Genomic DNA, 13139 nt, shown 5'->3' on the forward strand with positions numbered 1-13139 from the left:
AACCACCAGTGAACTCCTAAATCCCTTCCTTCAACGAAATACTCCCACACGCTTTGAAAGTCCAATTAGTATCCGTTGAGCACTCATACGCTGATATGATTGGTTAGGAGCTTTATAAAGACTCTGTCATATTTCCTCCCAAGCCAATCACATAGCGATGGTTTTAGAGCCTCCGCCCATCAAGAACCCCCGGAAGTGTGCTTAACGTGTTTTCATCCCGTCTAATATGTGCTGTGACGGACTGTCACAGAGCCCTTCCGCCATTGGTCTGAAGTAAGGTCTCGTAAGTCTAATTGGTTATTTGTTACAACGACTCCTCCTATTCAGTGGGTGTGGCCTTTCGACCTCCACCGCCTGTTTATTTGTGTGATTGGTCAAATGGTGCTCCAGCTCCTCCCAGCCGGTCGTGTTTTTCTGTGTGATTGGCCGGTGGCCTTGCAAACTCCTCCCGCCGTGTCCTAGTTGTTTTTGTCACCGCGAGTGTCCTGTGTTAGTCAACATGACCCCGCTAAGTGGTTTGGTAGCGTCCTTCTTCCTCCTGCAACTACTGATTGCACCGGGATCCCCGTCCCCCTTCCCTCCTCGTAATGAAACGGCCCGAGTAGCGCGTTACGTGGCGCATCACTGTGACTGGGGCGCCCTGGCCACTATCTCCAGCCACTCGCCCGTGCAGGGACAGCCCTTCGCCAATGTTTTCTCTGTCAGCGACGGGCCCAAGGGAGCCGGCAGTGGAGTCCCTTACCTGTACCTCACCAACATGGAGATCTCTGTACAGGACCTGCAGGTGAGGAGGGGGAGGGGAGTCACGTGACTCTGAGAGCTGTCTCTTTCTCACCTTGGGGCTGTGGTGGCTAATGGGTCAGGTGACCTGAGGGATGCTGTTTCCATAGTGAAGAAGTAAGTCAGGTATCAGCCAATCAGTGCAGGCGCTCTGCATAATAATGCAAGTTGTGATCTGTCAGGTGACTGTCAGTCCTGCAGTTCCAGCCTCCACACATAGTGGCGAATTAAGGACATGTGAGGCCCCTAGGCTACACTTTTCCACAGGCAGCGCCGATTCTAAGGAAAGGCGGCTCCTGCAATGCCGCCCCCCCGCCGGCTTACCTGTTGAGAGGGAAGGCAGGAACACTAATTAGTAAAGTCGAATTTCCTGTTTAAAAAACGGAAATTCATCTCTTAAAGGTCTTTTTGCCGCCCCTGGAAACCTCTCCAGCAACTCACCTCATTGGCGGTGCGTCCCTCTCCACAGGGCCCCCTTCTAGGGCACCACATTACTTCTGGCGCGGTACGCGCCACATTAAAAAAAAAAAAAAAAAAAGCTGACCACCACATAAATACACCAGCGGTTTTAAAGGAAATTGCAAAGAAAACCCCATGGGCCTCTGACCACTATGGGCCACTAGTCTATAGTCTAGGCCAGTGGTCCCCAACCAGTAGCTCGTGAGCAACATGTTGCTCTCCAACCCTTTGGATATTGCTCCCAGTGGTTTCAAAGCAGGAGCTTATTTTTGAATTCCAAAAATTTTAGTTGTATAAAAACCAGATGTACTGCCAAACAGAGCCTCAATGTAGGTTGACAATCCACATAGGGGCTACTAAATGGCCAATCACAGCACTTATTTGGCAACCCAACAACATTTTTCATGCTTGTGTTGCTCCCCAACTCCTTTTACTTCTGAATGTTGCTCACAAGTTCAAAAGGTTGGGGATCCCTGGTCTAGGCGTTAATCCACCCCTGTCCACATGTGTATAATCTACAGGCTAATATCCATATTATAGTAGAACAGTGGCTGTTATTTCATTCCCAGGTGCAGTCAGCAGGATCTAGTACGTATAAATGGGGCACCTGGAGCCTCACATGAGAATGCTCTCGTAATTTACCGCCTGCCTGTTTAGCCGCTGAGCTTTCTAATTCCCCCTTCCCCTGGAAGGACCAGTTACAGAGAAGCAGCATTCACTTACACAGGGCCTTGCAACAAAGTCATTGCTGCTGGTGATTTCGACATCTGTTGCTTTGGAATCATTGTCTGGCGCACAGACTGTGGTTAATTAGTGACTGACCCTCAGCCCTTAATTGGCTAGCTGCTTATGTCATCCGTATCTTTAGAGCAGTTAAAACGGGGGGGGGTCTATTTTAAAAAACCATTAGTTGGATATTGTAGAGTCATTGTAAGTGTCCTGCTGCTGTTGTTCTTAGGTGCCCATTAACTATTAACTGACCATGGATCCACAGTTTCCAGGTATTTCATCCCTCCTGGCAGCCTATGCCTATTACCCGCCATTAATGGATCTTACTCACTGGCAGCGAATAACTGGCAATTTCTTTGCATTTACGTTATTCAGTTCCCTGCTGCCAGGCTGTTCCGCACTAGTTCCCACATGCCCGTGAGCTGCAGACACCCCCTCTTTCTGTGTTGTTTTTATATTAAATTTCTGACGAAATTCAGTTTACAGTGTAGAGTCCTATTCTGCCAGTAAAGCCCATTGGCTGAGTCGGCGTGATTCAGCAGTTTGGGTTTTGTTAGTCAGCACAGTATCTCGGGGAGGCAGGCGACCAGACCTCTGCGATAAGCACATTTAGTAGGACTTCTCTTTTTTTGTTTTTTCCATTGTTTCTGGCATTGTGCAATGATTTACTGTAAAGTTACACAACATCTTATTATTGTGCAGAACAAACAGGGACCAAGTCAGAGAGGAGGGATGAGCAACCTGTGAGCTCTATTCTGTCAATCTCTGGATCTCTGACAGTCTTCTATGGATCACCCAACATTTGGGATTCAGCCCAACACCAAATCCTAAACAAAAGATTAGAGTGTATACAGGACTGAATCTAAACCCTAATTTGCAAAAAATGTCACTTGAATAAGAGAAAATGCAGTGGCGTAACTAAATGTTACTGGGCTCCACTGCAAATTATATTTCATTCCCCCAAAATGTCTTAAGGTTGATCAGTTTTACCAATATTTATTGAAATTGTATATGAATTAAGGCCTCATGGGGTCCCTATACCACCTGTGCCCCCCCTGCAGCCGCAGGGTCTGCTTCCTCTGTAGTTACGCCCCTTGGAATATGAATAGGAGAGGCCTGAATAGGAAGATAATTAACTAAAAGTAGCAATAACAATACATTTGTAGCCTTATAGAGCTTTTTAGATGGGGTCAGTGACCCCCATTTGAAAGCTGAAAAGAGTCAGAAGAAGGCAAATTATTCAAAAACTATAAAAAATAGCAAATGAAGGCCAATTGAAAAGTTGCTTAGAATTGGCTATTCTATAACATACTAAACGTTAATTTAAAGAAGGTGAACCGCCCCTTGCCTGTGTTAATCTTAAAGGTGTGATAGCCCCCTCTACATTTCATTTGCCAAGGGTAGAGCCAAATCTGTCCTGATTATAATCTGGAGCCAAAAATAAACAACAGGGCAAATTGGTCCTAATCTGGTGTCAACATTTCACAGGTTTTATTTGATGTCCCTTTTCTCGTTTCAGGTGAACCCAAATGCTTCTCTTACCATGTCGCTGGCACAAACCCATTTCTGCAAGAAGGAAGGGTTCGACCCCCAGAGCCCCCTCTGTGCCCACATAATACTCTCCGGGAGCATTCATCAGGTAATCAGCTTCTGTTGTAAATATGTCCAGACTATGACTCTGCTTCAACTGCACAAACTATGAACCCATTTAGGGGCCTGTAGATAAAGAAGCATTAACTGAAGCTGCAAGGTAACCACTGCATTAAGGGAATACATATATACAAATGGAGTTATAATGTCTCATTAATGAGCTGATAATATTCCAGTATAGGTATGGGATCTGTTATCTGGAAACCCGTTATCTGCAAAGCTCTAAATTACAGAAAAGTTGTCTCCATTTTATCCAAATGCTCCAAATTTTTTAAAATGATTTCCTTTTTCTGTGTAATAATAAAACAGTAGCTTGTACCTGGAATATCTGGTGTAACTGTTAATCATGCACCCCTAGGTGGACGGCACGGAGAGTGACACAGCCAAACTGGCCTTGTTTAGCCGCCACCCTGAGATGGAGAGTTGGCCTCGGGATCACAGCTGGTTTTTCGCTAAGCTCAATGTCACTAACATCTGGGTGCTGGACTATTTCGGTGGTATTAAAACCGTGACGCCAGAAGAGTATTACAGCGCTAAGCCATAGTAAGTCATTATTGTATTTACCTGGTGAAAGGGGTTGTGCACCTTTAAATTAACTATTAGTATGCTGTAGAGCAGGGGCTTAACAAGCACTTGCCAGAAAAAGTTTTGGAAGGCCTGGTACGCACAGACGATCCCACGTCCCACCCACAACCCACCCACATTGGCAAAGCCCCACTCCCCCACCGCAAGCTTACAGAGGTGCCAGCACGTCAATTAGAAGATGAAGAAAAAGAGTGTCAAGGAGGGGGATTCGAACTCTCTAGAAGAAACAAACCCGATGTCCGGCCTCCCTTTTCCACAGGCCCTAGAGATCTACTTCCTGTATAGTTACTCCACTGCTGTAGAGAGGGATATTCGGAGACAATTTGCAATTGGTTTTCATTTTTATTATTTGTGGTTTCTGAGTTATTTAACTTTTTGTTCAGCAGCTCTCCAGTTTGCAATTGAAGTAATCTGGTTGCCAGTATCCAAATGACCCTAGCAACCATGCATTGATTTGAATAAGAGATTGGAATATGAATAGGAGAGGCCTGAATAGAAAGATTAATACATTTGTAGCCTTACAGAGCATTTGTTTTTAGAAGGGATCAGTGACCCCCATTTGAAAGCTGAAAAGAGTCAGAAAAAAGGCAAATTTTTCAAAAACTATAAAAAAGAAAAAATGAAGGCCAATTGAAAGGTTGCTTAGAATTAGCCATTCTATAAAATACTAAAAAACTCGGGTGGAAGAGTATATATACCCTCACGCCGATTGCAAGACCTCCTTTCCACTAGAGTGTTTTGCTGTCATTTTCAGTGGAAAAACTGGTCCTTATTCAGTAAAAGTAAAACTATTATTATTATTATAATATACTATTATTGGGTGTTACAGTTAGAGTATGGCAGCTCCCACCCTATTGTTTATTAGAGTGGAGCAGGGCTCTGTACAACATAGAAAGTATTAGCTCCAGGCTATCATTTCAAAGTACAGGTATGGAACCCATTATCCAGAAAGCTCCGAATTACGTCTCGCATTGACTCCATTTTATCCAAATTTTTAAAAATGATTTCCTTTCTCTGTGTAATAATAAAACAGTAGCTTGTACTTGATCCCAACTAAGATATAATTAATCATTAATGGAGGCAAAACCAGCCTATTGGGTTTATTTAATGTTTACATGATTTTCTAGTAGACTTAAGGTATGAAGATCCAGTTTACAGAAAGATTCATTATCCGGAAAACCCCAGGTCCCGAGCATTCTGGATAACAGGTCCCATACCTGTACTGAGGATATAAAAGAATTGGGCTATTTTCCCTTTTATATCTTGAGATCTCACTTTATGAAGCCTTGAGATCACCGGAGGGCCCCAGAAGGAACATATCCCAGTACTTCTTCTAACCGGCGTTAAGAACATATTTGTTAGCAGGGTTAGTTTTCCAACACTCTCAGTTCCCACTAGTGACTCTCAGGCCCATGTTGAAAGGCTCTGACTGTATATATTTTATTTGTAGCGCTGGGCCTGCAGGAATCTCAGGGCTGAAGTGCGAGTGCATCTCAAGTCCTTTCATGTTGAACCTGCCTCATTAGAACATTCACCAATGAATCTCCATTGCCCTATTTTGTACTCGCTCCAAATATCAGGGAAGGATTCCTGCAGGGCCTTTTCCCAGTGAATATTTCACTAGCCCCGCTCCACCAAACTCAGTAACAATGCATCCCTGAAGGAAAACTATGCCTCCAAAATGAATATATAAGCAACAGATAGTTTATATCAAATTAAGTGGCATATTAAAGATATTAAAATATTTCCTGATGGTCTGTGTGCTGCCTCAGAGATCACCTGACCAGAAATACTGCAGCTCTAACTGTAACAGGAGGAGATCACCTGACCAGAAATACTGCAGCTCTAACTGTAACAGGAAGAAGTGTGGAAGCAAAAGACAGAACTCTGTCTGTTAATTGGCTCGTGTGACCTAACAAGTAAAGTTTGTGTGCACCGTGAATAGTACAATCCCAGGGGGTGGCCTTTATTTTTTAAATGGCAATTTTCTATTTATGTTTACCCAATGGCACATACTACTATGAAAATGGTTTATTTACATGAAGCAGGGTTTTACATATGAGCTGTTTCTGCAATATCTTTTTATAGAGACCTACATTGTTTCGGGGGTATAGTTTTCCTTTAAAGGAATCTGTTCTTCCAACAGGATCTTCGCACCTCGGCTGTTCCAGCAACGATGGAGCTAATGAAGCCCAAGTTTCTTTTTCCTGACCTACTTCTTCTACTTTTGTTTCTGCTTCCCCCCCCCCCTATATATTTGCTCTGCGTGTGCCAAAGCTGCAAGTGCAGCAAAATCCCAGTAATTTGAAGAATACAGAGGATTTACAGCTTGTACAGGGTAGGATTATATAAATTTAATGAAATGTATTAGGCCAGGGGCCAGCGCCAATTCCCAGCTCCCCATTCAGCTGATACGGCTTTTTTGCTATCGCTGAAAGATGGTGGAAATAAATAGACTCGTATCATTGGCTTTATAAAGGGCAGTAAAACGCAAATTGAACCTGCCCATCAGAAAACACTGCAGTATAAAGCTGCTTCCAATATTTGCAGTATCCAGCTCCTCCTGCTTGTGGGCTAAACCCTGCACACATCTTTCTAGTTTAGCTGTCTGGAGTGTGCGCATGTTTTATTCCCATTGTTATGAAATTAAGTTCATCCATTAATTGGACATGAAGTGTCGGACTGGGGGGCCCATGGCCCACCGGGCCTGCTGCCTTATGTGCCCTTCAGCCGCAAAGTACTCCCGGTGCCCTGCCGGCCCAGTCTGACCCTGTGAAGGGAGGTTCCTCCACAATGGGTTAATCCCAAGAGGTCTCAGTGTTGTGGATGGGAGTGCTTTATAAGGATGCACCGAATCCACTATTTTGGATTTGGCCAAATCCTTCACAAAAGATTCAGCCGAATACTGAACCGAATCCTAATTTGCATATGCAAATTAGTGGTGGGAAAGGAAAAAAAATTGCTTCCTTGTTTTGTGACAGGTCATGTGATTTCCCTCCCTGCCGCTAATTTGCATATGCAAATTAAGATTTGGGTTCGACCAGGCAGAAGGAATCGCCCAAATCCTGTTGAAAAAGGTCGAATCCTTGCATTCGGTGCATCCCTAGTGCTCGACCCCCAAACTTGTATCTTATGACAGCTTAATAAGGTAAGTCATTACATGTATGGGATCCGTTATCCAGAAATCCATTCTCAAGAAAGCTTCTGAATTATGGGAAGGACATCTCCCATAGACTCAAAATTTGAAAAATAATTTCCTTTTTCTCTTTAATAATAAAACAGAAGTTTCTACTTGATCCCAACTAAGATATAATTAATCCTTATTGGAAGCAAAACCAGCCCATTGGCTTTATTTAATGTTTACATGATTTTCTAGTAGACTTAAGGTATGAAGATTCAAATTACAGAAAGATCCGTTATCCGGAAAACTTCAGGTCCCGAGCATTCTGGATAACAGGTCCCATACCTGTAATAAAATGCTTCTCTGGAAAGTCTGTGCCCCAGACAATGAGCGCCAGATTAGCACAAGGATATTCAATAGTGTAGATGCCCTATGTACAGGGACGAGAGAAAGTTTTATCGTTTTGCAATTATTTTGGTCTGATCTTCAACCAAGTCACAATTATAGACAAATAAAATGTGTGTAAGCTCATACAACACACACAATTGTTATCTTCTCACTACAAACACACTAGTAAATGGCAGAACCTCCTTTAACAGCATCTATTTCTACCTTAAATTTTCTGTAGGTGCCACTGAGATTTGCATAGGGAGGGGGATATTTTCCCCAAAGAGTTAAACTTTTTTTTGTCCCTTTTGCTTATAGAAGCGGAAGCACTACAGAACATTCCAGTCAGACTTGCAGGATAAGAGCAGTGGTTTCCCCCAAGCTGACCTTCTAATTCCAATATAATGTGGTTGTTCACCTTTAAATTAATTGTTAGTATGATGTAGAGAGGGATATTCTGAGACAATTTGTAATTGGTTTTAATTTTTTTTATTATTTGTGGTTTTTGACTTATTTAGCTTTTTATTCAGCAGCTCTCCAGTTTGCAATTTCAGCCATCTGGTTGGTAGGGTTGAAATTACCCTAGCAACCATGCATTGATTGGAATATGAATAGGAGAGGCCTAAATAGAAAGATGGGGAATAAAAAGTAGCAATAACAATACATTTGTAGCCTTTGTATTTTTAGATGGGGTCAGTGACCCCCATGTGAAAGAAGGAAAGAGTCAGAAAAAGAAGGCAAATAATTAAAAAGATCTATGAAAGATAAATAATGAAGACTGAAGTTGCTTAGAATTAGCCATTCAATAACATACTAAAAGTTTACTTAAAGGATAACTGAATGTAAAATTGATGAGGGGCTATTCTAAGCACTTTTGCAATGTACATTCTTTATTTATTTTTAATTCCAAGATATTAAGGGAGACATGTGCTGTTAATATGAATGAATTTTGTTACAACAGCACCACCTGCTGGTCAGTTTCCCACCAGTCTGACCAGCAAGTAGTCAAGGAAGTTGTCAGGAGAAAGAAAGAGGCTGCTCTGATGTTAAACAATAAATGCATTATATACATTAGTGATCTCCAACCCACAGCCTTACAGAGCATTTGTTTTTTAGATGGGGTCAGTGACCCTCATTTGAAAGGCGGTAAGAGTCAGAAGAAGGTTTAAAAAACTATAAAAAAGGCAAAATGAAGGCCAATAGAAAAGTTGCTTAGAATTGGCCATTCTATAACATACTAAAAGCTAACTTAAAGGTGAACTGGCCCTTTAATTCAGTTTTTAAGACACATAAACGTTGTAGAAATTACCACAGTCATTTGCTGTTACACTGGGGTTCAATATATTAGGGATGCACCGAATCCAGGATTCGGCCAGGATTCGGCCTTTTTCAGCAGGATTCGGATTCGGCCGAATCCTTCTGCCCAGCCGAACCGAATCCGAATCCTAATTTGCATATGCAAATTAGGGGCGGGGAGGGAAATCGCATGACTTTTTGTCACAAAACAAGTAAGTAAAAAATGTTTCCCCTTCCCACCCCTTATTTGCATATGCAAATTAGGATTCGGTTCGGTATTCGGCCGATTCTTTCATAAAGGATTCAGGGGTTCGGCCGAATCCAAAATAGTGGATTCGGTGCATCCCTTATATATATATATATATATATATATATATATATATATATATATATTATATACTATATATATATATCATATATAAGTAAGTCCAATTAGATGATGTTTGTCTATTTTTATTACTTCGATAAAGATCAGAGCACATTTTTATGAGTTTAATTAGCAGCTTTTAGTCTCACGTACAACAGAATCAGTAAAGGCAAAACAAACCTTCATTTTAGGAATAAACCCTCCCCAAGCTTTGTGACTATTTCTATACATTATGACTTATTTACACAGTTTGTAAATGAGAAACAAATGGCAGAATATATTTTTTCGGGATGTTTTACGTATAATAAATATATATTTGATACTGCCCGGCGACTTATGATCTGGTATCTTTATATCTGTATGAAGCTCGGGCTCGGGTACAGCCTCTGCTCAATGATCTTTCCTTATGGATTTCTAGGGAATTATTCATTGATCTCTTTGTAATGAACAAAACCAGAAATAAAAGTGTTAGATTTGGATGGTTTATTACAAGATCTATGATTTATTTAATAAGCAAGTGGAGGTTCCCGGTTGTTTGGTCACAAGAGAGGTCACTTTGGGTGGAATAAGCCGGAAAGGAGAATGAAAATCAATTAACCCTTGCCGTGCCATTCTGAGCGAGTGATTGCAGTCTCTCACCTTGAGCGAGTGTATGTGGGAAACAGAAAGCAACAGACGATAGAAACAAGGAATGGACAGTCATTTCCTCGGCATGGAAAGGAGACCTTACTCTGATCTTTTCAGATTACAGTAGTTTATATAGATTCAGATTCAGACAGAAGCAACACTCACACCAAATCTGCTTTGTCCCATCTCCTGAATGACCTTACTGGTATGGGACTCAGGTAACCACATCGTACAGTTCTGTACTGCTTCATCCTAGCGGCACTTACTGAACCATGAATATTACATGTCTGGCAGCCTAGTTGGGTGTAGCGAAATCTCCTTTCCTAATTGCAAAATTTCGTCTTTTTAGGATTATCCCTTAAACTACAGGGCTGATACATTATGGTCACAGAACCCCTCAGTGACTTCTAATATCCTTATCATTTACAGTAGGGGGTACATTATCCCTTATAATACATGAGTGATACTCAGAGTTCCCTGTATAACTCAGCCTGCAGCCTTGTGTCTTTATATGGTCACAGAACAACCCACAGTGACTTCTAATATCCTTATCATTTACAGTAGGGGGTACATTATCCCTTATAATACATGAGTGATACTCAGAGTTCCCTGTATAACTCAGCCTGCAGCCTTGTGCCTTTATATGGTCACAGAACAACCCCTCAGTGACTTCTAATATCCTTATCATTTACAGTAGGGGGTACATTATCCCTTATAATACATGAGTGATACTCAGAGTTCCCTGTATAACTCAGCCTGCAGCCTTGTGTCTTTATATGGTCACAGAACAACCCCTCAGTGACTTCTAATATCCTTATCATTTACAGTAGGGGGTACATTATCCCTTATAATACATGAGTGATACTCAGAGTTCCCTGTATAACTCAGCCTGCAGCCTTGTGCCTTTATATGGTCACAGAACAACCCCTCAGTGACTTCTAATATCCTTATCATTTACAGTAGGGGGTACATTATCCCTTATAATACATGAGTGATACTCAGAGTTCCCTGTATAACTCAGCCTTGTGCCTTGTGCCTTTATATGGTCACAGAACAACCCCTCAGTGACTTCTAATATCCTTATCATTTACAGTAGGGGGTACATTATCCCTTATAATACATGATTGATACTCAGAGTTCCCTGTATAACTCAGCCTGCAGCCTTGTGCCTTTATATGGTCACAGAACAACCCCTCAGTGACTTCTAATATCCTTATCATTTACAGTAGGGGGTACATTATCCCTTATAATACATGAGTGATACTCAGAGTTCCCTGTATAACTCAGCCTTGTGCCTTGTGCCTTTATATGGTCACAGAACAACCCCTCAGTGACTTCTAATATCCTTATCATTTACAGTAGGGGGTACATTATCCCTTATAATACATGATTGATACTCAGAGTTCCCTGTATAACTCAGCCTGCAGCCTTGTGCCTTTATATGGTCACAGAACAACCCCTCAGTGACTTCTAATATCCTTATCCTTTACAGTAGGGGATACAGTATCCCTGATAATACATGAGTGATACTCAGAGTTCCTTGTATAACTCAGCCTTGTGCCTTGTGCCGTTATATGGTCACAGAACAACCCCTCAGTGACTTCTAATATCCTTATCATTTACAGTAGGGGGTACATTATCCCTTATAATACATGAGTGATACTCAGAGTTCCCTGTATAACTCAGCCTGCAGCCTTGTGCCTTTATATGGTCACAGAACAACCCCTCAGTGACTTCTAATATCCTTATCATTTACAGTAGGGGGTACATTATCCCTTATAATACATGAGTGATACTCAGAGTTCCCTGTATAACTCAGCCTGCAGCCTTGTGTCTTTATATGGTCACAGAACAACCCCTCAGTGACTTCTAATATCCTTATCATTTACAGTAGGGGGTACATTATCCCTTATAATACATGAGTGATACTCAGAGTTCCCTGTATAACTCAGCCTGCAGCTTTGTGCCTTTATATGGTCACAGAACAACCCCTCAGTGACTTCTAATATCCTTACAATAAATAAGATAACTTACCATAGGGAGCACATTATTCCCTGTATATTCATAATTCACCAATTAAACTAGAGAGTATTATAAATGTATTATCACTCATGTAGATATTGATTATCTTTTCTTACTGATTATCAATACATTGGATTTTTAGAAATGTTGTTCTTGCTAAAAATTTCTTTTCACTCCTCTCTGTACTTACCCTTGTGAATCAAACAAAGTTATTTATTCCGGGCTGTAAAATGTCAGTAAATCTCCTGGGGCAGCGCATTTTTATTGCCCTGAGCAGTCTCCCTGGACTCGTTATAGGATCAGAGATTTGGACTTGTCCTCCTGTAAAACTGCGCTCATCAAAAAGATTGGTTGGCAGCAATTTAACAGTTTTATTTACCTCCAGGAAAGGTGTCTGTGGCCTCAAATCATATACTGGTGACTGCAGGAACCTTCAAGGACTGGATGAGCTGTGGAGAGACACATTCACGGGTCATTTGGGAGATTAACGGAAATAGTGGCCAGTTTTTTAGGTAATCACATTGTCTTATTATTAGGGCAGAAATATGGCAAAAATTAGAACATCTTATCTCCTTTAAATTAACTGTTAGTATGATGTAGAGAGTGATATTCTGAGACAATTTGCAATTGGTTTTCCTTATTTATTATTTGTGGTTTTTGAGTTATTTAGCTTTTTATACAGCAGCAATTTCAGCAATATGGTTGCTAGGGTCCAAACTCCCCTAGCAACCGTGCATTGATTTGAATAAGAGACTGGACTATGAATAGGAGAGGCCTGAATAGAAAGAGGAGTAATAAAAAGTAGCAATAACAATACATTTGTAGCCTTACAGGGCATTTGTTTTTAGATGGGGTCAGTGACCCCCATTTGAAAGCTGGAAAGAGTCAGAAGAAGAAGAAGAAGGCAAATAATAATAAAAAAACTATGAAAGATAAATACCGAAGACCGATTGAAAACATACATAGAATTGGTTATTCTATAACATACTAAAAGTTAATCTAAAGGTGGACCACCCCATTAAACAATAACTGCAGAGTGATCTCCAACCCACAGCCCTTCTTCTGTTGTTAAACTACAACTCTCAGCAATGGGACCAGCGGCATCAAAAATTTCCC

The 13139-nt window shown here is 41.3% G+C and overlaps 1 protein-coding gene across 2 annotated transcripts; it reads left to right on the forward strand.

Moving 5' to 3' along the window:
• Positions 1-473: 473 nt before the first annotated feature.
• Positions 474-6509, forward strand: creg1.L (cellular repressor of E1A stimulated genes 1 L homeolog). Of its 2 annotated transcripts, XM_018245837.2 has the most exons (4): positions 483-784; positions 3488-3607; positions 3977-4161; positions 6350-6509. In XM_018245837.2, coding segments are annotated over exons 1-4 (591 nt in total). In that variant the 5' UTR covers positions 483-499; the 3' UTR covers positions 6351-6509. The 2 variants fall into 2 exon arrangements, with proteins under 2 accessions (XP_018101327.1, XP_018101326.1); XM_018245838.2 differs by lacking the exon at positions 6350-6509 and having other exon boundaries at positions 474-784; positions 3977-4162.
• Positions 6510-13139: the final 6630 nt, after the last annotated feature.

Source organism: Xenopus laevis, chromosome 2L (assembly GCF_017654675.1).
Source record: "Xenopus laevis strain J_2021 chromosome 2L, Xenopus_laevis_v10.1, whole genome shotgun sequence".
NCBI lineage: Eukaryota > Metazoa > Chordata > Amphibia > Anura > Pipidae > Xenopus > Xenopus laevis.